Here is a 26487-nt window from a genome sequence, read left to right as displayed (position 1 = left end):
GACCGTGGAGAGATTTGCTCATCATCCTCAGAAATGTTTATCCCACCACATGGAAAGTGTGTGCAGAAGCCCTCCAAGCAGGCAGATAGGCCCCCTGGTGTGTGATTGTCCCTGCTGATTGGGGACTCTCCTACCTCGGCAGGTGGGCAGGGGGCTGCTCCACTGGCCATTGCTCCGACACTGGGCTCGAGAAGCACCCTGCAGCAGGTAGCCGGGGCTGCAGGTGAAGTTCACCACATCGTTCAGGTTGAACTCGCTGCCGTTGGTCAACCCATGGGCGGGGTTCCCTGGGTGTCCACAGGTGATGGCTATGGAGGAAGACAGGCCCACATGGTGGTCAGAAGATGAACTAGTCACCACCCTCACCTGGAATTCTTCATCATGCATATTCATATGTGTTAAACATGTGAATTAGAGGGTTGACAGCAGATCAGATATGTCACAGATTGTATTTATATTTGGAAGTGGATATCAGGAGAGTCGTGGGTTGAACCCACAGGTTTTTATTATAAATAATTGTGGGAAATAACTAGCATCTGCCTTTGTTCACAATCACAATTATTATTTCTTATTTACATCATGATGGAATATCAAGTAACTTTGAAATAAAACAATGAAAAACAAGATGCAAAATTTTTTTTGGTTAATCATGAGTTTTGAATATTTTTCCCTTAGAAAACATCAGCTAATTAAGTGGAATTCTCATTTTGAGATATTAAAGGAATTTAGCTGAAAATTTAAATTATGTATGTATAAATTATTCCATAATCAATCTAAACATCATGAAATTAGCAAAAATGAGGGCATGCTCAAATTCTATTTTCTTCAACATCCCCCATTTATGCAGTCAACTGTCATCCTGTGATGCCCACAAACACAGTAACACAAATCATGAAGATACTCTTGACTGGCCCTTTCAAAAGAAACACATTACAGCGGTAAAACCGGTGTTCTTCTCACTTATCTTGTCAACCATTTTCCCTTCTAAGTAAAACTTTCACCCTTGACTTTGTACATTTACCATAGCATTATCAAGATCCGTCATTGTCGTAAACTTATATCAACGCTCCCTTTGTTTAGGAAAATAGAGAACATATTAGGAAAAATTGGTTTAAAAGGAAATTTGCAATAGAGGTAAATGTCTTCTAAAAATAGCTGGAATTTGCCTTTGAAGTTAGAAAGTTTGAGGACAATTGTTACATACAGTTTCAACTTCTAGGAAAGGAAGGTCTGAGTACAAAGCTGTCTGTGCTCTTGATGAAGCAATGACAGAAACACAAAACAACTCGGAAGACTGGGGGTGGGCACGGGGGGCGCCTGCGAAGTTGACCTGCAGACTCAGGCTCAGCAGCTCTGCCCTCCACTAGTCGGAGGTTGTGTCCACCTGGTCGTCCTGTGATGACGCCTAGGGGAATAAATGCCTGACATCCTCATCCTGGGACCCATCTGAGATGAGCTGGTGAGCAAACGCAATGTGGATGGGAGGCTGGAGGCGGGCTGGGGAAACATGGGATGGGAGGAGGACCAGAGACAGAAGCAGAGGAGTGCCCGTGTTCCCTCTCTCCCACCAGCTCTCCATCTTCTCCTCTGAGATCAAACATGTCTGCACTACAACTTAACGACAAAAGGAAAACAGCCCTAAGGGAAACACCGCCCGAATTAGCCCACAGAAGGTACTTACGGACACAGACTGGGGTGTGTCCGGACCACTTGTGGTCTTGCAAGCATATCCGGACGGAAGTCCCCACGAGCCGGAAGCCGGGGTTGCACTGATACACCACTGTGTCCCTGTAACTGAAGCCGTCGCCGCTGATGTGACCATTCACGATGGGGTCCGGGGAGCCACAGTGGCCAGCTGGAAAATGAGCAAAACCAACAAAAACATGCTGGAGAGTGCGTCTTCTGTAAGAGCACCACATTCATGACAAACAACAGGGTCCTACTGCCTAGCACAGGGAGCTAAATGAACAGCCTGGAATACACCAGAAAGGAAAAGAAGGTGAAACAGACTGTGTATCATGTGTGGCTGAGTCACTCTGCCGTAGGGAAGAGATTAACACAACATTGTCAATGGACTACATCCACCCATCAAAAATTATAGAAGTAACACATTCATAATTTGCTTATCTTTATTGTCAAATGACTGACAGCCTTGAATGCAAATGGTATTGAAAAACTTTCCACTTATATATATAAATATATGTATAATATATATATTTGATACATTTTCCCTTTCAGCTTTTTAATTTTTCTCAAATTGTGGGAACATAAGTAATATCTCAAATATAAAATTGCTAAAGGGTATTCCTTAGTTATGGTTTCTCCATTTATTTCTTCTACTTATTTTTCATTCATATTTTATGGTATTTATCTGGTAAATAAAAGTCAAAAGAAAGGAAGAGACACTTGGAATAAGGAGGAGACACTTAATACAAATTCTGTAACCCTATTGAACATGTGTAGTGAAGAAAAGGATGGAACGATTTCCAGTGAGAGATTAGATTCCTGAACTATTTATGAAATTCTAGAGGAAGGACTGGTGTCATAAAATAAGTCCAATTTCAGGAAACGTCCAGCAGTGTCTTTGGGGCTGGGGATTCAATGAGGAGTAAGGCAGTCATAAGAGGTCTGACACAGAAAGCATCCCAGGGAGTTTCATCTTAAAGAGGTGAGGAGTGGGGAGGGGACATGTAGCCAAACCGGGCATCAGACACCCAGACAGGCAACACTGAAGGCCTAAAGGCTAACACTGTTAGCCAGATCAAGGCGTCGAGTCCCTGTATTGAGAACCTTGATTTACTTTTAAAGTCTCAGTTAAAATGACGATTATGGAGGTATGGGACTAAACTATTCATTTTCCAGAAGGGCACCCATTTTATTTATTTATTTATTTTTTCCATTTATTTTTATTAGTTGGAGGCTAATTACTTTACAGCATTGCAGTGGTTTTTGTCATACATTGAAATGAATTAGCCATGGATTTACATGTATTCCCCAACCCGGTACCCCCCCCCCCCACCTCCCTCTCCACCCGATCCCTCTGGGTCTTCCCAGTGCACCAGGCCCGAGCACTTGTCTCATGCACCCAACCTGGGCTGGTGATCTGTTTCACCCTAGATATATACATGTTTCGATGCTGTTCTCTTGAAACATCCCACCCTCGCCTTCTCCCAGAGTCCACAAGTCTGTTCTATACATCTGAGTCTCTTTTTCTCTTTTGCATATAGGGTTATCGTTACCATCTTTCTAAATTCCATATATATGTGTTAGTATACTGTAATGGTCTTTATCTTTCTGGCTTACTTCACTCTGTATAATGGGCTCCAGGTTCATCCATCTCATTAGAACTGATTCAAATGAATTCTTTTTAATGGCTGAGTAATATTCCATGGTGTATATGTACCACAGCTTCCTCATCCATTCGTCTGCTGATGGGCATCTAGGTTACTTCCATGTCCTGGCTATTATAAACAGTACTGCGATGAACACTGGGGTGCACGTGTCTCTTTCAGATCTGGTTTCCTCGGTGTGTATGGAAGGGGACCCATTTTAGCCTTTTAGGTTACAGCCGTACACATTTCACGCTCTATGTTGTGCAACTTCCCCAGTTTTGGCTGCATTTAGCTGTTACTATTCCAATGAGCACTGGCGCATGCGTGGTAAGTTGCTCTAGTCATTTGTTTGCAACCCCATGGACTACAGTCCACCAGGTCCTCTGCCCATGGGGTTCTCCAGGCAGCAATACTGGAGTGAGTGCCATGCCCTCCTCCAGGGGATCTCCCAATCCAGGGATGGAACCCATGTCTCTAGTCTCCTGCATGGCAGGCAGGTTCTTTACGACTAGCACCACCTGGGAAGCCCTCCATTGAGCACAGTCAGCAGCACAGAAAGGACAGGAAACGCTATTAACTGAAAAAGAGGGAGGGAGAGAGGAACTGGGATGAGGCATGTGGGCAGCCCTGCAGGTTTCAAGAGAAAGTATCACCTAAATTAAGTAAAGTGATGTGATTAGCTGGGAGACCTGACACTGGGATGCCAGGCCTCCGGGTTTTGTGTCTGCTTGTTTCTTTTTCATTAGCATTCGGCTTCAGCTTAAACAAGATCACTAAATGTTTTTATAGGCAATTCTGCAGCCAGTATCATTGCACCTAGGCTAGGAGGCTGGATTTCTTGACAAATGTGTCAAATGTCCATCAAAGTGTGGACAGAAAATCTCAGAGTGAAGAGCATGTAGATTATTTTATTTTTACTTCAATCCAACTTGTGAATTTAATAATCTGCCACAAATCAGAACCTGAGAGCTCTGGCTAGAAAGGAGCAAGTGAATTAGGTAGAATATTGTAAAACTGTAACTGCACGAGATTTTTAATTCAACGGATGGGTTGACTGACAGAGATATATCCTAAAGGACTGGATGGATTTTCTTTTAGTTTAAGTATGAATTACAAATTCTGTTATTTCCACATTGCTAGAACTTTACATTTTAATTCTCCATTTTCTCCCTGCTGAGGACAGGCATTACTATGGAATGGGTAATTCTCCAACTGCTTAAAATTGTTCTTGAGAGTCAGTAGCAGAACCAGGAATTCCATGCCGGGGTGGCTGTTTTCAGTTCTGGACAAGTGACTCTGTCTCACACACTAAACCGTGGAAAACATCATTCATTGGCCAGCTAAGATGAACTGCATGATGGAATGGGAATTCCATGAAATTCCAGAATGACTGAGATTCCATATGTGTGAGTGGGTCACAAGGGTCTGAAGGTTTCGCCTCATCTGCAGAATGACTCCTCTGTGCCTTAAGCCATAAGATCACTGGTCTTTAAGTTTATGCCACTTCAGGTGTAATGACAGTGGTATTATTGTTTTTATTTACTATATTTCCGTTAGATGTCCCAAACAAAAGAGAGAACTGCTTTTAACGATCTTTCTCTAAAACTGAATCAGGTGGAATAAAATGCATGGAATAAATTCTGCTAAAACACAGAGTAGAGGCCGGGTCACTGTCAGGAGAAGTCCTGCTAGGGAGGCCGTGAGTCAAACCCAAGGAGAACAAAGGACCCAGAGGGGATTCTTGGCTTCCTCCCAGGTCCAGGGATTCCTGCAAACTCATCACGAGCGGGAACTAGACATGGTGGACAGCAGCCATGCCCTCTGTGGGAGCCCCGCTCATGGTCAGAAGCACAGAGAAGCCACCAGCCAGGGCCCTGATATCAGTCGGCTTGGGCAGCACATGGGCCAGGGGAACTGGATCTTCCTGGGTGTGACGTGTCTATCCCACCACGGCAGGGCCTCCACAGGCCCTGCCTCTCCAGGAAGCAGTTCTGGAAGGTTACTGTCCAAATTCTACACACAGATGCCATTGTGGTTTTTCAGTCACTAAGTCACGTCCAACTCATTGCAACCCCATGGATTGCAGCGCACGAGGCTTTCCTGTACTTCACTATCTCTCTGAGCTTGCTCAAACATTGAGTCAGTGATGCGGTCCAACCATCTCATCTTCTGTCACCCCCTTCTCCTCCCGCCCTCAGTACTTTCCCAGCATCAAGATCTTTTCCAATGAGTCAGCTCCTTCACATCAAGTGGCCAAAGTATTGGAGCAGTATCTTCAGCGTCAGTCTTTCCCAGTGAATACTCAGGGTCAATCTCCTTTACGATTGACAGATGCCTTAGTATGTGTTGTAGACCAACAACACAGTTGTATGACAGAACAAAAGTGTGCTTTGCCAGCTTGTTGCTAGCGGAGTGACTATTCTGAACACTGCCCTGGGATGAATGGAATCCCTCCATCCTCCAGCCCCCACACCTGCTGCCGCATCCAGGCATCTGGAAGGGGGCCCCGGGCAGGTGTATTTCAGAGATTGGGTCTCCCCATGGATAGGATTTCACATTGTCCAGGTGAGCTCTCTGCACTGCACCTTGTCTCTGATGTTGCAACGATCACGGCTGCAACCTGACAAAACCGCACCGCCTTTCAGGGGTGACCTCCCTGAGAGACGGACACTCGGTGTCAGAGGTCAGCCAGCAGCTGTGCCTGAGCACACAGTGAGCGCACAGATCAAATGCCTGGGTTACAGCCTCCTGCAATTACCTAGACTCGTGCGATCTCAGAAGGAAATTCTGTGATGCGGGAACTGAATCCAGTTCCCCTGGTCCCACCGACACCTGCTCCTCCAGGAGACCCACCGGGCACCCTGGCTCCCAGGTGACAGGGGTGTCCTGGTCTGGGCAGACCTAGAGCCTGCATCTCTCATTGTGGAGTTTGTGTGTTCACAGGAATTGAACAAGTGTGCCTCCAGTTACATGGCCACTCTCTCACATTCACACACACATACAGACACACACACACATTTCCCCCACCCCCAGAATCCTCTACTTTAAGGTCACCTTTTCACTGTGCCAGTTTGTATCAGGACAAATACTAAATATTGGTTTGGGGATTGGAAGTGAATACATTCACACATTTTTACAAAATCTACAAACCAAATTCTTCAGCCTCTGTATTTGCTTTGTGATTACTGGCACTCGTTGCTGAAAATAAAATAAGAAACATTACAACTATGCTGTACCTGCAGGAGACTGAGAAATGCAGTCTGCTTCATTTTGCTGGCTCCACCAGTAACTCCAGCTGGGGGGGCTAAAGGCCTATTTGGCATTGACTTTTAAAGCCAGTTTACAAACTCCACCTGAGTGTTAACAAATGGCCATGAAATGTCAGATGGATCAGATCCCCTTAAGCACAGGAAACAGGCTAATGGCTGAGCATTAAACACTGATGTATGCATTTAAATCTACAGATCTGACATAATAATGAAGCAACACATTTGAGTTCCCACAAATGAGACTTTTTTCCCCTCCATGAGCAATTTTGGGGGGTATCCTTGAGTATCTTTGTGGAAGTCAGAGAAAATATAGTGCTGCAGTAAGTGCCTGAATCTTTGCGAGGATCGGCAGGTGGGTGTGATGAGCTGGAGGACATTCGGGGCCCTTAGTAACACCAACAACCAAGACTGGTCCCTTTGCCACAGAATACATTTGTTTCAAGTCTCTATTTGACACACTCTGAAAGTGGAAGTGTTGGTCGCTTAGTTTCAGGTCCAACTCTGTAACGCCATGGACTGCAGCCCACCAAGCTCTGTCTGTGGGGTTTCCCAGGCAAGAATCAATACTCAACTCAAATATCTCCTTTATTTTAGGTTTCCCTGCAGAAGGAGACTCTACCTCTAGGACCATCTATTTATAATACCCATATGGTGAGGGTTGTTTTGTCTTGAATTCAGCAGATGGAAATAGTTTTTCTTACTTCTTCTTCTCCACCCTTAGTCTGTGAGTTCTAGATCACCAGCTCTGAGCCCCTGTCTGATCCAGGGGGTGTCTGTGAAAGGACATGGATTCCTTCCACATCTTTCTGCCATAGTCCCAGACCCTCAGCACCACGGGACCATGCAGAGCTCCCTGAGGACTCCCTGTGAAATTAGCACTGAGTGTTCCAAATATTTTACCTTCCCTGACTATCATACGGCCTAAATTTTAGACTGAAGATCAATTTTATACCAGGATCAAGGAGGATAGGGTTGACCTTTTTCCTCTAATATCTTTTTGCTGCAATACGAGCATTGTCATAACCAGTTGTTTTATTAAAATCTGTACATGGATGTGTCACAAAACACAAGGTACTTGAATCCTTTCTGGTTTTATTCTCTAATAGCTATGGAAAAGCAGGGTCTATAATATAATTTTGAATCATGTCATCTATTAACAGTTATTTCAGCCACTCAGATGTCACCATGATATCACATTACAAAAGAATTCATCTCCCCATAGGTCATCAAAGTGCAGCAAATGCAAACTTACCTCCAATAACAGCAAAATAATCAAATGAAAGAGATAATATTCTTTGTGGGGGAAATGTCTCAATCTATCACTGATATCTTGAGGACTACAGACTAAAGAAGTAAGAGAGTGAAAGTCATGATGGGTTATTATGTGTTGAAAAGCTAAATGATATCAATGGTCTTAAAAGATGAATGTGGTTCCTGCAATAGGAGACCTGGATTATAAATGGACAACCTGGTGGAGCCGGTATGTTCTCTGTTGAGTTCAATGCAAGCTACTGCAGGGAAGATAAACAGGAGGAGATAATAAGGGAGCGTGGGGACTGTAACACTTCCCTGATGGATTATAAGGTACCTGATGCGTAGATACAGGGTCAGCCTCCTTGGCACTTAATTCTGCAGCCCAGGGAGATGCGGAGAGCTGCACAGCAGACGGTGAATGAGAACATGTCCTGGGCCATTCCCAGCCTGGCAAGACCCTGCTTGTAGCAGAGATGCGGCACTGATTAAGCGAGGGTGAACCCTTTATAAAAATGTACTCTGACGCTCACAGGGAGCACTTTGCCTAAATTTTAGCTCTAATCACGGTTGCACATGGGGTTGCCAAGTTTTCCTATTCTATCTTTCCTCAAAAGTTCTAGCTTAGAATTCTGACAAGAGAACTCAAATACAGCACAGGTTCAGCTCTCAGATGTTAGACAAAGAAAATCATCTTCATCATCTTACATCCAGCTCTCTGAATCCATGGCTAATTCATTTCAATGTATGACAAAAACTACTGCAATGATGTAAAGTAATTAGCCTCCAACTAATAAAAAATAAATGAAAAAAAAAAAAAAACCAATCATGAGACTCCCACTGTGACAGTGCCCATGTGTGTGCTTGGCCATTTCTGCTGTCATGATCATAAGGAATCTGGCATGTTCTTCCCTGCTGGAAATCATTGGAAATAACCATTGTACCCCAGCTAAAAACAAGATGCCTGCTCCATGTGAAACAATCTCAAGCAAAGGAATTCTTTTGTTCTAGTAACTCTTAAAAATAAACAAGATACTTTACCCACAACTTTAAAAAATGCTTTTGCCAAAGTGTTTTGCATTATGATGGAGAAAGCATGCTGGGTATAGAATCAAAACAGCACAGAGTCCCATGGAGCCCCACACAAACACCTGCCAGGTGGCCAACCACTTCTTCAGGAAGTCTTCATCGCATTCTTGGACAGATCCCACTTGTTTAAGAATAAATAAGGGAAAATATTTCCTATATTGAATCTGAAAACTATTTTTCTGTATGCACATCTGGTATTTCAAACCAATGAATGGAATTATGTATCACTAATGTCTTTAGCAGCCCTGGTCCTTGCCCTCAGCAGATGTGTTTAATTAATTTTAGTTTTTAAATTCTTTCCCACCAACTGTTTTAAATATTTGAAAAGAGCTATTAATTACCTAACTTTTCTCTCAGCCAAACTGAAGATCACGAGTTTTCTAAACATTCCTCACATGTCATGGTTACCAGAACCTTCACTACAAATGCATTTCAAGTCCTCAGCAGCTCACTTGAACTACCTCACAGAACTGAAGTCTTCACCCCAGATATGGACCGCCTAGGCACATGGGTCAAGAAAGAAATTATACCGGTGCTGCAGTCATCTCTTGTGCCAATGAGCCTCTATTACCCAAAACACATGGTCCTTCTGTGTGTGCTATGACTTCATAATTTTCTCCTCATCATGTACATTTAAAGTTATTTTACTTTTCATTTTGAGTAAAATATCATACTAATTCCATTATTTTCTTATGTCTGCATGTATATGTACTAAATTGCTTCAGTCGTGTTTGACCGTTTCCGACTCTATGGACTGTACCCCGCGCCAGGCTCCTCTGTCCATGGGATTCTCCAGGAAAGAATACTGGAGTGGGTTGCCATGCCTTCCTCCAGGGAAGTCCTTCCCAACTCAGGGATTGAACTCACATCTTTTATGTCTCCTGCATTGGCAGGCAGGTTCTTTACCACAAGCACCACCTGAGAAGCCCTTCTTGTGTCTAAAAATAATCTATTTGGCCAATCATTGATTTGAAGGGTTCCTGCATCTGTCATCAGATATTTATTTTCAGTCTTTCAGCTAGCATTGTCATGGTCTTTCCCCATCTGAGCATCTCCACACTGACAGGACTCTGTTCCCCACCTGCTTATCCTTCTCCCCATGTTCTCCACTGTCTTCCACATGGTCTTCTGGGTCCTGTGGACATATATTCTTGCCAGGTTACATGATATTATCTACCCATCGGCAAGCCGTTTTTTCAGGAAAAGAATTATCCTCCATTGTTATAGTCTGTATTATGAATCCCAACCTGTAAAGTCTCACTGAGACTACGTTTACAACTTTCAAAATCTTTAGACTTCTTACCCATTCTTTACTCACTGGTTTAGAATCTCACATGGCTAAGCATCATTTCTCATCCTTTTCTAGGTGTTTTTTTGTTTTTTTCAGTTATTTTTATTAGTTGGAGGCTAATTACTTTACAATATTGTAGTGGTTTTTGCCATACATTGACATGAATCAGCCATGGATTTACATGTGTTCCCCATCCCAATCCCCCCTCCCACCTCCTTCCCCATCCCATCCCTCTGGGTCTTCCCAGTGCACTAGCCCTGAGCACTTGTTTCATGCATCCAACCTGGGCTGGTGGTCTGTTTCACCCTTGAAGTATATTGACAGTATACTTGTTTCAATGCTATTCTCTCAGAACATCCCACCCTTGCCTTCTCCCACAGGGTCCAAAAGTCTGTTCTGTACATCTGTGTCTCTTTTTCTGTTTCGCATATAGGGTTATCATTACCATCTTTTAAAATTCCATATAGATGCATTAGTATACTGTATTGGTCTTTATCTTTCTGGCTTACTTCACTCTGTATAATGGGCTCCAGTTTCATCCATCTCATTAGAACTGATTCAAATGAATTCTTTTTAATGGCTGAGTAATATACTCTGGCCTCCTCCAATTGCATTATTCTTCATATCCTGCATCCAGGTTCTACAACACTAGCATTTTATACACTATAATCTGGACATTTTCCTTCCTCTGTCTTTCAGCTTAACTCCCTCTTCCAGGAGTGTCTCAGTCACACTGCATCCCACCGAGGCTGTACCTTTGAGCACCTCCATACAGCTAACTACGCATCTCATTCTTTCCACTTCAAAGCCCTAACCTTCCATCAGAAGAATGCCACGAAACAGGTGAAGGTTTGCTTGCAATCAACAAGACTCAAGCTGGCTCCACGATTCAACAGTTACAAAAACTGAAGTTGCCGCTGAAACTCCCTGTAGCCACTGCTGCCTTAGCATCCCAGGGTCACTGGAAGGGCCAATAAGGCCTTTGTGGGCAGTGACCCACCAAGCAAGTGACCTTCGAGTTTAGTCTCCATCTCACAGTTAAGAGCAGAGATGGAATTTCTTAGATCACCTGATTCCACGCTTCACTGCAGCTGCGGAGAAAACCTACCCCAACCACAGCAGCCTTAAGGAAAGCACCACTCACCAGCCAATCTCATAATAGCAGCAGGAAAGCACAGGACGTCTCAGAAGCAGCATTGCCTCCCAGGAAATACCACATAAATCCCAGGGAGATGCCCTGGATGGCTGAGAACGACAGTGACCACACTCAACAGGGGACTCACACGCACGCCTTGTATTAGAACAGCATGGATCCAAGTCTTGTGCTAATCTGAAGAAAGTCACTCCATGGAGAAGCATGAGAACCTCCTTCTCACATTGGTCACCTGTTTCCTGGTCTGCTGCTTTACTTTCATCCACTTCCTTCAAATGCCTGAGTGTTTCTTCAAATTCCCTCCAGTGGAAAGAACAGATTATTACTATTTAAAAAAAATTTTTTTTATATTGTAGTGGTTTTTGCCATACATTGACATGAATCAGCCATGGCAGCATTATTACTATTTAAATTCGCTGGTCCTGGCTGAGTTCCTGAAGTCAGCCTCACCCGCAGAGGTTCAGAAGCCTAAACTTCCCACTTCTGCTGCGTTGGAGTGGTTACAAAGCTATCAAGATCACAGAGACAGTTATAAAAGGGGCTTCCCTGGTGGCTCAGGGGCAAAGATTCTGCCTGCAATGCAGGGGCCACAGGAAATGCGGGTTTGATCCCTGGGTCAGAAAGATCCACTGGAGGAGGGCATGGCAACCACTCCAGTACTCTTCCCTGGAGAATTCCATGGATAGAGGAGCCTGGTGGGCTACAGTCCATGGGGTCACCAAGAGTTGGACAGGACTGAATAGACTTAGCATGCACACATGCAAAGGCAATTAACATATTTTACTAATCACTTGCAGACCTAGAAGAAGCATTAAAAATCTCTGCACTTTAAACTGCTTACTAAGCAATTTTCATACACTTAATTTTTCAAAGGAAAAACTTTCAACCCAACTTTTCAAACATTTTTTTTTACTGTGGACCATTTTGAAAGTCTTTATTGAATTTGCTACAATATTGCTTCTGTTTTATATTTTGTTTTTCTGGCCACGAGGCATGTGATCAGAGATCGTACCAGCACCCCTGCACTGAAAGGTGAAGTCTTAACCACTAGATCACCAGGGAAGCCCCTCAACCCAACTTAAAAAAAATTATCATGTAGAAAATGTTAATCCTCGGGAAAAAGAAGACCAAATTATTAATACTATGCACACTTTCTATTTAAAATAGTTCACTGTCCTTACACTGACAGACATTAATGGCACATTAACTTACTAAGGCAAGTTAAAACTTTAAAAAAGATAAAGAAAAAGTGAAAGTCACTCAGTTGTGTCTGACTCTTTGCAACCCCATGGACTACAGCCTGCCAGGCTGCCTCAGTCCATGGAATTATCCAGGCAAGACTACTGGAGTGGGTAGCTGCTCCCTTTTCCAGGGGGGGTCTTCCTGATCCAGAGATCCAACCAAGGTCTCCTGCATTGCAGGCAGATTCTTTACTGTCTGAACCACCAGGGAAGCCCTATTTTAAACAATTCATTGTCCTTACACTGATGGACATTAATGGTACATTAACTTATTAACATAATTTTAAAATTTTTAAGAAGATAAAATCTATGACAATTTTAAAATTTATTTTTTGTGCATTCTATTTTTTTTTTTCAACATGTGTGTGTGCATTCTAAAACCATGAGGGCATTCGAGGGCAGTGCTACCTTCAGCACTCTATAAAATAATTTTTGAGTCATTTAAGGCGATATATGACCTGCATTTATCGCTCAGATTTTTAAAAATCCCTTTAGATACTTAAAGAGGAAGTGATACTCTAAAGAGCAGTGTTAAAGGCCCCGGTGGGATTTAGTTACTCTCCATCGGCGCTTTCATGGCGAGAAGTACCACGTTCTGTCTTGCTATTCTCCATCTTCGAGGTCTGTTTGAAGTAAAGCAGTGCCCTTGGAAAGATTAACTCACCCAGACAGCGAGTCTCGGGACCGCTCCAGAGCCCATTGGCTAAGCATTCTCTGACGTGGGACCCCACGAGCGTGTAGCCTGAGTTACACGTGAATATGGCTGTGGCACCGTAGACCGTCAGCGTTCCAATCTTGTTCCCATTTGGGGGAAAGGACAGGCTTCCGCAGGAAATCACTAGAAGGGAAAGAAAAACAAAGAGAACATTGTTGCAGGTCTGACATAGACTACTCTCTGTGTAAAAACCACAAGATCTCAAGTCTTCACCTCATTAAGAATCTGGGCGGCAGGGGTGTCATCTCAGGGTGAGATGACCCATCACCTAGGAAGTTTAATTTCCCTTCTCTTGTATCCTTGGAATGAAAACTTGAAACTTTAGAGTAGAACCCAAAATAGAATAAGTCCCTTCCTTCACCCATTGCTATTTTTTTCATCCTCACAGGTAGCTAAACTTTTCTTCAAAAACACAGTATACACATATGTTACCATACAAGCAAGTCAGTCCAACAAGTTGGCTTTCTGTCCTCTTTTCTGCTTACATCAATTACAAGAATCGCATCACAGTTACTGGACATCCACATGTGCATAACAGGAATTGAGACACATGGCTAGTCTTCCCCAAAGTCATCAACTGGTACAAAATGTACGGACTTAAACCCCAGGATGCCCACTACAGTAGAAGGACTGAGTTCACTTTTTCTTTCATTTACTATTTGTTGGGACCATGAGCTTCATAAAAATGTTGACTATATGGAATGTGTGCAGACTTTCTGAAAATTAAAAAAATATAAAAACTAGACCTTAACTGATTATAGATGTAGGCACCCAGTTTACATGTATGTTCCAGCATAATTATTGATCACTGACTACTTACACCCACACAATTAGTCCAGGTGGGGAGAGGAATGCAGTGGTCACTTTCATTATAGATACTTGTTATACCACCTGACTCTCTGTACTTGCAAAATCCACTCACAAAATCAACATCAATCTGATGTTTGAGCACGCACACACACACACACACACAAAAAAAATCAGCAGAATCTCAGGGGAGGAGGGAATCATAAAGTCATCAAGGTGAACTGCTCGTTAGAGGCTTAAATGTGATTTAACAGGTGAGAATGAAAGTGAAAAGCTCTTCAAAGAGGAGTGATAAAAATTTCCTGCTGCACTAAGTGAGTTTTTATGTGCAAAGGGCTTGGGGCAAAGCCGCCAAGTAGCTAGAAATGACTGAGTCCTCGTTAACAGTAAACTGTTAAGAGGCAGTAAAAGGCAAAGAACAAGCACACACATGCTGGCTGCAGGCCGCCCGGGGTCCACTCATCTTTGCCAGTTCTGAGCTGGGTGACACCGCCAACCTCTCTGGGTCTCTGAGACCCCCTGGTTCATCTCTGAAGCTTAACGCCAGCCCCGGCCAGGTAGGGCTGTGCTCTGAGCTCGGCGAGAGGACAGCAGGTGGGGGTGCACTAAAGCAGTACCCTGCGCCTGGCTGGGGCTGGGCCTGTGTCCGCCAAGAGTGAAGGACACCTAGGGGCCTATTTGGGGAACTGGTTCCAAAATCTGAAAGCCTTTACTGAAAATTCAAGTGAAGACAATTTTACCATTTAGACCAATCTTTTGAATTAAGCTGATTTTACTCCAAGACCCCAAACCCTGGTTCCGTTTCAAACAGACATGCACAGCCTGGAAATGTGTGCTCTGGGGGCACTGCTCATCAGAAATCTGGAAAGGTCAGCTCTGGAGCATGTCCTGATGAGAATGTTATTGTTGTTGAGGGAGCTGTGAGGACTTCTGAGTTTCTGGGATTGCTAAACTCTTACAGGGTCGTATCTCATGCATTCAGTAATACTGCTAATGCATTCGCTCTTCCACACGTCCATGGGTTTCAGTCAGATTTAGATTTTTTTTACAATTAATTATAAACTTCTCATTATGCCTTTTCTCAAACATGGGATGAACTTAACCTTGAGCAATCCCCTGTAGCCCCTCGGGATGCCTGGACTGTGTTTTGAAACCTCAGTGTTAGTAAGAAGGGAGGTCTGAGCACACCTCCTCTTGGAGGCCCTAACACAGTCAATGGTGGACCAGCAGAAAGGAGCGTGGCTTTCACATCTGTTCTATGTTTTTAGCCTCTGTTAAAAATATTCTGGTGACTAAACTATTTTAGGCTTGTCCTCTACTAAGCTTCACTAGACTGTAAATAAGAACTACTGGGACAAAGCTTTAGCTTTCCAGCAGCTGGATAATGGGGTCTCAGATGTGGAGATCTGAGAGGCAGAAAACCCGTCACATTAATGAGGTGGGCAGCACCAACGTGGAAGCCCCCTAACAGAAAGAGAGGACTCCTCCTCTACCCTAAAAAACAAATGAAATCCTTCATCAAATTTCCAAGGGAAAGCTTTGTGTCCCTGATCTTTTCTCCTATCAAGCTTTCAAGAATAAATACAGTAACCCTCAGATAATGCACACCCTTGGGCACAGAGCTTGGTCTCTTATACCATTTCCAGCAATAGGTAGCAGGGCTCCTTGGAGAAGAGCAGATTCCATGTTTGGGTGAGGAAAACTCAGGAGGAGCATAAAACACCCTGTCTTTATGACGAAATGCGGTTGATTCAAAGATGTCAGAGGTTCAAGTGTAAAGGCACGCCCCCTGGCCACAGGGTGACCAACCAAACAACAGATACTAACGAAGACACAAAACCAAAAGGCAAGCAAAGACTTCTGTGGAAGCCAATGCTTTTAGAAAAGGCTGCATATCCTCAAGGACATTCGAAGGAGACAAATAACAAAGTGAGACAGAACAGCTCCTGCTCAACGCAGTCAGTGAACGCCCAACCATCTGCAGAGAATGTCTGTGGCCCAGATGCCTGGAGACGTCTTCAGGCCTAGGGCCTGGTGGTGGCTGTCCACGGACCAGGCTCAGCATGAGACCCAGCGGATTAAAGGACATCAATTGGAAGTCAGAAAAACAGGCTTCTGAGAAATCAGAAAGAGGGAGGCAGAGATACCATTCATGGATGGCCAAAGCCAAGTTCTGCCTTCTTTTCACAAATGAGGGTAGAACTGGGCTGCCAATGGTTCAGTTTAAGAATCAGTGTGTTTTTCATCTTTTACTATTGTGAGTCTGTAAATATCACTGACTGAACACCATTGTATTATGATTGGTCAATAGAATTCTATATCATTAGAACCACCATTTAATAGAAAAATCTATAATCACTTTTTAAAATCCAGATGTATATCAGAATGATCTTGGAATTTTCTGAAAAATACAAATGCCCAGGTATTGCTTTTTAAATTTTTTTTCTGGAGTCCTAGATGTGTTTCTAAAGAGCAGTCATTTTTAAAAACAATTGAACTATAAGATGATCTTTTACTTTTATCTAGTTTGTTTCACTTTTTCTATTTGATATTCAGTGCCACCACTTCATTTAGTTTATGTTCTCTGATTTCTCCATCTCTTTTGTTCTTCCTCAAACCTTTATCAAGTGTAGTGGAAAAGCTTTTGTATACATACTATATATATATATATATTTTATATATATATATATATTTTAGAAAATTTAAGAATTATTGCCTAGCTAAAAAAAAAATGACGTTTAATTCCACTTAGTATGAACACAATGCTTGATTTTTAATCTATATTCATTCAAAACTTTGATATAGTTCCATGTACTTTGGCATCTAGTATGACTACTAAAATTCTAGAAGTTTATTATCTTAGTGATTTTAAAAAAAAGATTTCAACAAGGCTTAAAATTTCTAATCCAATTCTGAGACTATAAAGAAATACAATGTTATTTTTAAAAAAGGAAAGGAAAGAAAGAAATTAACATGTGATATTAATTGAAGGAGAGATTTTGTTCCAATTTCACAAAATTTTACTCTAGTGTCCATTATTTGTTTTCATATCTTATTCAAGACTCCACATTGTATTTGATTGCACTGAGCAGCCTCAGCTGCATGCGACAAATTCTGGCAAATTCTCTTTTCATTTTTATTCTATTGCAAATATTTTCTAATTTTCCTTGTTATGGCTTCTTAGGTACATTCATCATTTAATAGTGGACATTTATCCATTATATGAAATCTAGAAAGATGGTGCTGAAGAATTTAATTAGGGCAGCAGTGGAGAAACAGACATAGAGAACAGACTTATGGACATGGGGAGGGGGAGAAGAGGGTGAGATGTGTGGAAAGAGTAACAGGGAAACTTACATTACCATGTGTAAAACAGAGAGCCAACAGGAATTTGCTGTGTGGCTCAGGAAACTCAAACGGGGGCTCTGTGTCAACCTAGAGGGGTGGGATGGGAGGGAGACAGGGGGGAGGTTCAAAACGGAGCTGGTATATGTATACCTATGGCAATTCATGCTGAGGTTTGACAGAAAACAATAGAATTCTGTAAAGCAATTATCTTTCAATAAAAAATTAATTTAAAAAAGTGGATATTTAATTTGCAACTACATGGGACTTAATAAGGTAACGCTGATATTAATTGATTATTTTGATACTAATTTCTCATTTAAATGCTTTCTCCTCTGCAATCACCCTCTGTATTTTTTTTAGTCTAACTTTATTGAGGCTTTTGATGGCTAAGTTGAAGATCTCTCTTAGTAAATGTCACATTGCACTTGCAAATGTGAGAGCTATTTTCAAATATCTTTTGATAGTGATTTCTAACACAATTCCACAGTGATAAGAGAACAGACCCTATATGATTTCAATACCTTTAGACCATGAAATTTTTGCACCTTGTTTTATGTCCCTTGTGTTCCAGTGTCTCCTAGTTTACAGCCTATGGGAACTTGAATAGAATTTGTATCCTACTGTTGTGTGAAAATTGTTTAAATCTTAATTATGTTGAATTGGTTCATAGTGCTTTTCAGGTCTACTATATTCTTCTACTTCTCTGTATATTCGTTCTATTAATTTTTAAGAGTTTGATATTGAAACTCCAACTAAAAATCTTAATTTATCTACTTAAAAATAATTATAATATATAGGAGAACTATATGTAACCCTGTTATGCATTTTCCAAGTCTCCTGTAAATGTTATCATACTTCCATAATTTAAAAAAATAAAAAAGAGAAAAAGGGCAAAACCACCAGTGCTTTTTGTGAACACTCTTTTGAATATTAATAGAAGACTAGGGACCTCCCTGGTGGTCCAGTGATTAAGACTCCGTGCTTCCACTGGAGGGGCTCTGGGTTAAATCCTTGGTCAAGGAACTAGGCTCCACATGCCATGCAGCAGGGTCAAAAAATTAAATTAAAAATAAATAAATAAATAAATGGAAGGCTCTCCCTGTAAGTGTCCAGCATCCCACAATGGCAATCTGAGCCCTAAGTATACAAGGCTGGGGTGCAGAAGGCACCCCCCAGTCCAGCAAACCCCCCACTTGGGGTCACAGGACAAACAGGGAGGATAGGAAACTGATGAGACTGGTTATCTGCAGGAGCTCTCCAAGAGCTCTTCACCCACGGGAGGTGAGCCAGCGCCTGTGTGCAAGTCCCCGTGTCCTGTGTGAAACTGACAGAGGATGTTGGCTGGGAAAGTCTGAAATAGCAGAAGGTAGAGGCCCCGACTCCTCCTCCACTCGCCTTCTGAGTTTAATGCCCAAGTCTCAGAATCACAGCCTGAGATTGCTGGTGGGAGGTCGCAGGAAGGGGGGTGCTCACTAATTCAGGTGTCTAACATGGAGAAGTTCAGCACCTTCAGTGACCGGGCAATGAGTCAAACTAGGACACCCTAGGGAATGGTGAGGGACCCATGAATAAATAAGCTTCGGGAGGGGTCCTGTCCACTCTCACTCTGAGCTCCCAGAGGTCTGGGCCCTTCGTGATCCACGTCCGTGATCCTGGTGAAGAGCATCATTGGGCGCGTCATCACCATTTGTCCCATTCAGATTCATAGACTGAATCAGAGTGACTATCACAGACAGTGAAGTGTTGTTTCTTTTGTCCTTTCCCCATTTTTATTCTGCTCTATTCTTGCTAAGCTGGGTATTTTATAAATCTTACACTGCTCTAACTGCTTGTTTTTGTGCATGATAATTTCCTGTGAACAATCCCACTACAGATTGTATATTAAATATATCTGAATCAAATAGAGCTCTGAACAATACTAATATTGTTTTATTTTTCTATTTATTCATATTTATTATGAAACCTACTCAGAAGCTTAACTGCTTATCTTGTACCTACGAGAATCATAATCTCCCTTTTCAAGACAGTTATTATTTGAGAACACAACATCCTTAGCATAAATGCATGAGCTCCCAAGATCCTAATTAGAAGGTTTGAATAGTCAGTGCATGGAGTAAGACTGATCTTTATAAACACAGACGTGGATTTGTTTTTGAGCTGATTTGAAGTATCTGAGTATTCTATAATAATATTTCAATGTCTATAAAATATGATTGTTCACAAGGAAAAGCCAACATTTAACACTTAAGTCAGCAGTCATATAGTTAAGTATGTTGGAGAAAAATATACATTCCTCATTGTAATGAAAAGAAATGCCATTTGGTTACACCGCTAATGCAGAGGACAGAGGACAGGCCCTCGAAAGGCAGATGCTGCCGCCATCAGGGATGCGGGCGGGCCTCGGGGGCGGGGACACGCCTGTCACTCACCTCTGCACCGTGGCCTCTGCTCCCCCACGCTCCACGTGCCGTTGGCGTGGCACTGCAGCAGCCGCCGGCCCTCCAGGTAGTACCCGGGGCTGCAACTCAGCACCACCTGTGCTCCGTACTCATTCAGAGACCCCGACACCAGCCTCCAGGTGACGTGTTCCGAGAGCTGGGCTTCGATGCCCGGGCAGGTGACCGCTGGAAAGAAACACGCTTCAGGTCATCACTTTGTTCTGAAGGGTCAGACCAGGCCTGCTCTCCATGGTGAGGGCCCTGCCACGCAGAAAGATGCCCTCACCTGGCATTCTAGGCTTTCCCTACCACCCACAGAGCCACACAGAAGTGATCTCGGATGTCCAATGCAGCCCACAGCCTCATGGTGAGTGCACTGGAAATCCTGCAGTGAGATGACGCGTGAAGGGATAAATCTCTTGCATAGTCTTGAGGTTCCATGAAAATGATCATCAGGTAAATGGAGGCACGAACAGAACCTCTAACTTCTAATTTGTCCTCAACCTCTGAGAAACTTGAAAGAGTAGCTGACTAGTTGAAAAACCAGCTTCCGGCAAATTCAGAAAGTCAGATGGCCTCATTCCCTTCTTCCCCACGTAATATACTCTGCATATTACTGGATTTATTAGCACACAAAATCCAATGCACATGCATTAATACTGTGAAGAAAAGTGTTTGACGAGTTTTAAAGGAGAGAATCTATTCATGCCTTTAGGAAACAAACTAGAATTACATTAGAGACTTAAAAAGAGCAGTAGAGATACCTTTAATAACAGTAGTAATAGCAGTAGTCCTAGCACATTATTACGGGAGTGGAGTCAAGGGATTTATGGATATGCTGACAATATATGTAAAATTTGGTACATGTAAGTATGTACATTTTCTGAAGAGTACAATAATATTTAACATTAATTTTACAACATTAGGAACTAGAACTCTACTTCTCTAAATATGAAGTTACATCAGCTAGTAACCATCACAGACAGCTATCCACAAAGCTTACCTGATTGATTAATTTATTGAGCCTATAAGAAGTAGCTAGAGATACCACAGACCTTTTTTTCCCCCCAGAATGCTATTAATAAATGTCTTGTACTTATAAATTCTATACAAGTTCACTATAATTGAATCAGACATATCCAAAATGTAACAAATATCCCATTTAATCTTCTTTTAATAACTTTACTACTACTATGTGCAAATAAACAGAAAAATTAGGCCTTTTTGGATAATTACAATAGTAATATCAGCAAGGGTTGAAATATGAAAGGGATTTCCTAATTTGAAAGTAGTCCTCTGGACTTGCCCCGTGGTGCAGTGGATGAGAATCCGCCTGTGAGTGCAGGGCACGGGTTCGATCCCTGGTCCGGGAAGGTCCCACATGTCAGGAGCAACTAAGCCCATGGGCCACAACCACTGAAGCCTGTGCTCTGGAGCCCGGGGCCACGCCACTGCAGCCCGTACGCCCGAGAGCCTGTGCGCTGCAACGGAAGCCACCACGTGAGAAGCCCACACATTGCAACTAAAAGCAGCCCCTCTCGCTACAACTAGAAAGGCCCATGCACAGGAACAAAGACCCAGCACAGCCAGAACAATTAATTCAGAGAAAAGAAATCCTTAGATCTAATTCTCTTAGGTATTCTTTAGATAAAACCATGATCTAAAATTTGCATGCATATTCATGTGTTTTACCTAGTGATACAAATAATTTTTTTCCTAACCAGATTTCCTTTAGAATTCCAGGCATGATTGCCATTTCTGAAAAGACTTTAATGTCTTTAACCTTACAAATCCAAAACTTAATTTCAATCCTACTGCACATTTCAAATAAAATCCACTTCATTTCACCAAGACGGCGTTTCTAGAATTAATGTGATTGTTTTTAATTACTGAACAATCTTTTATAAACTCTATTTCTGCCAAGAAGGATTCAGTGTTGGCGTACACAATGGAACAGAAGCTTTCTTCCATTAATGGCAGTGGTTTCCAAATTCCACATGATAACCTCTTTCTTTATGAAAATGGTATTTGGTTTGCTTTGTAATTATCTGATCCTAGTTTAATTGTTTGCTTGCCTCTCTATCTTTCTGCTAGGCTCTAAACTCTTTTATTGTAAACATTATGTCCTTCCACAGTTTTTTTTTTTTCTTTTTCTTTTGAGATTAATGTCCAACTAAAAGCAAGTGCTGGTGACATGGAGTGTGTCTGTATATGAGTGTTTGTGTGAGTGTATGTGTGCTCTGAAAAGTAACATGCCAAAAAAAGTGTTGTGACAGCAAAAGCAACAAATAAAAAAACAATAATAAAAAACCCACAAAGAAACTGAGGCAATAAAGCATATAGGAAGAAACTGAGAGTAAAAAGAAAAAAGTGAGAACTAGAATAAATATTTATCCAAAGTCTACCTTGCCCTTTGTTTACTAGAGGAAGAGAGGGGAAGGGTGGAGCTTTCCAGAAATTTCTGCAGATGTGATTTTATTTGATATTTTCAAAGACACTTCAAGGAAGAGAGTGTACAGAAAGCCTAAAGCCTACTATGTTTATTCAGGTGGTGATATCTGAGTTATGCAAACCAAGATGACAGCAGAAGACCAGTCCCTGCAAACTGTGGTTACTGGACCCCCTCTTGATAAGCTTCTCTCCATGCAGGTTTTTGCTCACAAAACAAGGCAAACTGTCCCCAGGTAAGGATCCCTCTGCCCTGTCCTGCCAACCAAGATGTCATAGACAATGCACTTGGCCCGTAAGCAAGGGGGCCACAGCCCTGCAGCAGACCTGGGAGTCTCGTAGGAGAATCAGCGCAGAAACTTCTGCATGCCCAGCATGACTGCCTGTTCTCCTGGTGGTGTGTTGAGGAGCAGTCAGGCCCCCAAGTCAGAAACCTGAGCCATGTCCTCATGAGCTCTCCCCCAGCCCCCACCCTCGGTCACTGTTTTCCTTTCTCACTGGCGCCTTCCCCAGCCACCAGTCAGCTCTGAACTCTGGGGAAAACTCCAGCTGCCTGTGCTTAACCCAATTTCATGAAAATATTAATCTCCTTCTGCTTCTTCATTAAAAACCCATGTGGTCTCTTACTTCTGACTTCAGTATTATGCTTTTGAAACTAACTCATGTTAAGCCACACAGCTGTAGGGTTTGTTTGCATTTCTATATATTCTCAATGGATTGATGTATCCATTCCTTACTGATAGCCACTGGGGTCATCCTGCATTCTTGGCTTTTACAAACTGCAGCTTTGAGCATGTCCTTAGATGAACATCCTTATGCCAGCCTGTAGATATGTTTCTAGGGAGTAACTACTACTGGTTCTTAAGATATTTTCAACTTTAGGACACACAACCAAATGCTTTTCCAAAGAGACTATGTCAACTTACCACCTTCACCAGCAATGCACTAGAGTTCCACTGGTCTAGCATCTCTGTTGATGCAGGTAGCTAGTCTTTTTATTTTATGAAGTTATATGTCCTGGTGTGAGGTATAGTGGTATTATTTGATATTCTGCATTCTTCTCAATGGAACTCCTTAATCAATCCTTAATACAGTCCTTCAAATATCTTTACCCTTTCTAAGTTTGCCTTTATCAAGCTCTTAAACATAGGTTTTGAAGAATTAAAGTACTGAAACAACATATATCTGCTTTTTCCTTTGTTATTGGTTTTTTTATGAGCTTGCAAAGTCTTTACCTGACCCAGGCTCATGCAGGTGGGTTGATGGAAAGGGGAAGTTGTATTTTCACAGATTTATGTTCCACCTTTCCCATTTAGCCTGTCATCATCCTGTGTTGGTTGTGTCTACATTGTGGGGCAGGTCCAGACTCACTTTCCCATCTGAGTGTCCCGTTGAGCCACATAATGAAAAGACCTCTGTGTCTTCCCTCATTGGGATGCCATGTTCACTTTGTCAAAAGACCAACCAGCCTTTTCCCCAGGTCTGTGTTCTCTGCCATCGGTCTGTTTCCTCGGGCCAGCACCACCCCATCTAAAGCCTGTGCCCGTGTAGCACAGCCAGGAACCGGGTGTGCCGTGGAGACGCGTCATCTATGAGCTAGTCAGTCTTTGTGGAGACGTCTGAGGAGGATTCAGGGGAGGCACACCCTGTGTGGGGGGTCTGCTCCACAGCTGGATCTGATGGGAGGGTGAAAACGGAGGCTCCCTGGTTGGAGGACACGCATACACACACACACACACACACCTACACGCAAGGGCAGAACCCCAGGATCTCCTAGAATCCGCTTTCAGACCTCAGTGGTGAAAGGGAAATGACAGGATGATGTAAGGAGAGTCGATGGAGCATCTGTGGGCAGTGAGACTACCGGTGCCTTTCTCTTCCTTTTTCACTCTTTTCTGTAGTTTCCAGGTTTTCCACACATTACTGATGGCCAGAGAAAACCCAAACAAGGAGTCAAAGGATTTAGGAACATTGGCCTGATGATCACAAAGAGCACTTTCTTTCAAAGAATGAATAATACATTTTAAAATATAAAAAAATACTCTGGAAAAAGGTGAAAGTTAAGAAAATATTTTTTCAGACAAAAACTTGAAACAGTTGAACTAAGTGCCACTGAAAGAATGTGCTGCCTTGTGACACAAAAATATATGTACATATACATCACACAACTATGTATATACACACACATATACACATACACAAATCAGGTAAGATCATGGCATCTTACTTCATGGCATCACTTCATGGCAAATAGATAGGGAAAAAATGGAAACAGTGACAGACTTTATTTTATTGGGCTCCAAAGTCACTGTGGATGGTGATTGCAGGCACAAAATTAAAAGACACTTAGTCCTTGGAAGAGAAGCTATGACCAACCTAGACAGCACATTAAAAAGCAAAGATACCACTTTGCCAACAAAGGTCCATCTAGTCAAAGCTTTGGTTTTTCCAGTAGTCATGTATGGATGTGAGAGTCGGACCATAAAGAAAGCTGAGGATCGTAGAATTGATGCTTTTGAACTGTGGTGTTGGAGAAGACTCTTGAGAGTCCCTTGGACTGCTAGGAGATCCAACCAGTCCTTCCTAAAGGAGATCAGTCCTGGGTGTTCTTTGGAAGGACTGATGCTGAAGCTGAAACTTCAATACTCTGGCTACCTGATGCAAAGAATTGACTCATTAGAAAAGACCCTGATGCTGGGAAAGACTGAAGGCAGGAGGAGAAGGGGACAGCAGAGGATGAGATGGTTGGATGGCATCACTGACTCAACGGACACGAGTTTGAGAAAACTCTGGGAGATGGTGAAGGACAGGGTAGACTGGCGTGCTGCAGTCCATGGGGTCACAAAGAGTAGGACATGACTAAGCAACTGAACAACAATATCAATCTTGATTGTACAAATATAAAATATTACATAAGTCAATGCCTAATAGTTTAACAGGAGATTATTTAGAAAAACTGGACTGCTTCTGTTGTATTCTTAATTTTTAAAATTCCTTCCCACTACATCAATACTTTGAGGGCGGCGGAAAAAAGAGAAGAGGACAGAAACACAGGCTGTAGGAGGAACATGAGCACACATCACACGAGGGAGTTGCATGAGTAACATATAGAGAGCTGAGTACTTTGCCTGATAGGGATATTTTCCTTTCATGACATCAGACATCACGGAATAAGGCAAAGCTCGAGGAATGTGTGGACTGACAGTCTCCGTATAGCTGAGCTAGGAGCCAGGGCAGAGACGCAAGGAGCAGATGGGAACAGGAGAAAGACGGGCATCGGCGGAGGCGCGGGGGAGCAGGGCCGGCCACCCGCAGACGGCTTTTGCCAGGCGGGCTGTCACTGTGCCTGGGGCGGCCCTGCCACTCAGAGGCCAGCGAGTGACCAGGTCATCTCCCTGAGACCCACGGTGACAGGGCCCAGGTGCAGTCAGAAGGCAGCAAAGCAGCTTGCGGGCGGCTGGGTTGACATTCTCAGAGAAAGCAGTTTGGTCTTCCTAACAGGACCGTCTCAGGCTAGCATCCACGGGGGGTTCCCCAGGCACCTGCCAGCTCCCCAGCTGCCTGAAGTCATGGGCCATATGAGTCCTGCTGCTTTCACAGACGCGCTTGCCCAGTGTTTCCAGAAATAGACGCCCTTTTCACACTGCACATCTAAGTGTATACATAATTTCACACTAAGTGAGCCTCACAGCCACGCGGGTCAGGGGACACCAGTGATGTGGTTGTCGTTATCAGCATTTTACGGACCAGCCAGTGAGCTCGGGTCCCCCAGCCCAGGCAGGACTACCTGTGCACCCCTGGGCCTGTCGTCCCCTCCACAAGTTGACAAGGGTACTTACTCTGTAAGAGACTAGAACAAGTGACACCACTACAATAGCTAGGACTCTGGGCACATCAGCATTGAATATCACCTAAGTAATGACAACTGTTAAAGAATGCGCTAAAATGTCGGTCCCTCTGGAGCTGTAGTAAAAGAAAGCGTTTCGTTTTCATCGACGTTATCAAATAGTACTTATGACAGTGGTAACTGAGTCAACTGCCAGGTCAAATTTAGTGAAATTAAACATTTTCCATAACAGGCAGGTTTAGCTGGATTGATAGAAAG

The 26487-nt window shown here is 42.9% G+C and overlaps 1 protein-coding gene across 1 annotated transcript in view; it reads right to left on the bottom strand.

Moving 5' to 3' along the window:
• Positions 1-26487, bottom strand: part of CSMD1 (CUB and Sushi multiple domains 1) — a 1985846-nt gene that overhangs the window by 51490 nt on the left and 1907869 nt on the right. Inside the window, exons 51-54 of the mRNA XM_070460176.1 lie at positions 19926-20120; positions 13291-13464; positions 1682-1855; positions 135-308 (exon numbers count right to left, since the gene is read on the bottom strand). Of these exons, the coding sequence (XP_070316277.1) occupies positions 135-308; positions 1682-1855; positions 13291-13464; positions 19926-20120 (717 nt within the window). The remainder of the gene's footprint in view (positions 1-134; positions 309-1681; positions 1856-13290; positions 13465-19925; positions 20121-26487) is intronic.

This window comes from Odocoileus virginianus, chromosome 32, assembly GCF_023699985.2.
Source record: "Odocoileus virginianus isolate 20LAN1187 ecotype Illinois chromosome 32, Ovbor_1.2, whole genome shotgun sequence".
Lineage (NCBI taxonomy): Eukaryota > Metazoa > Chordata > Mammalia > Artiodactyla > Cervidae > Odocoileus > Odocoileus virginianus.
This window is presented reverse-complemented; position numbering and strand designations above follow the sequence as displayed.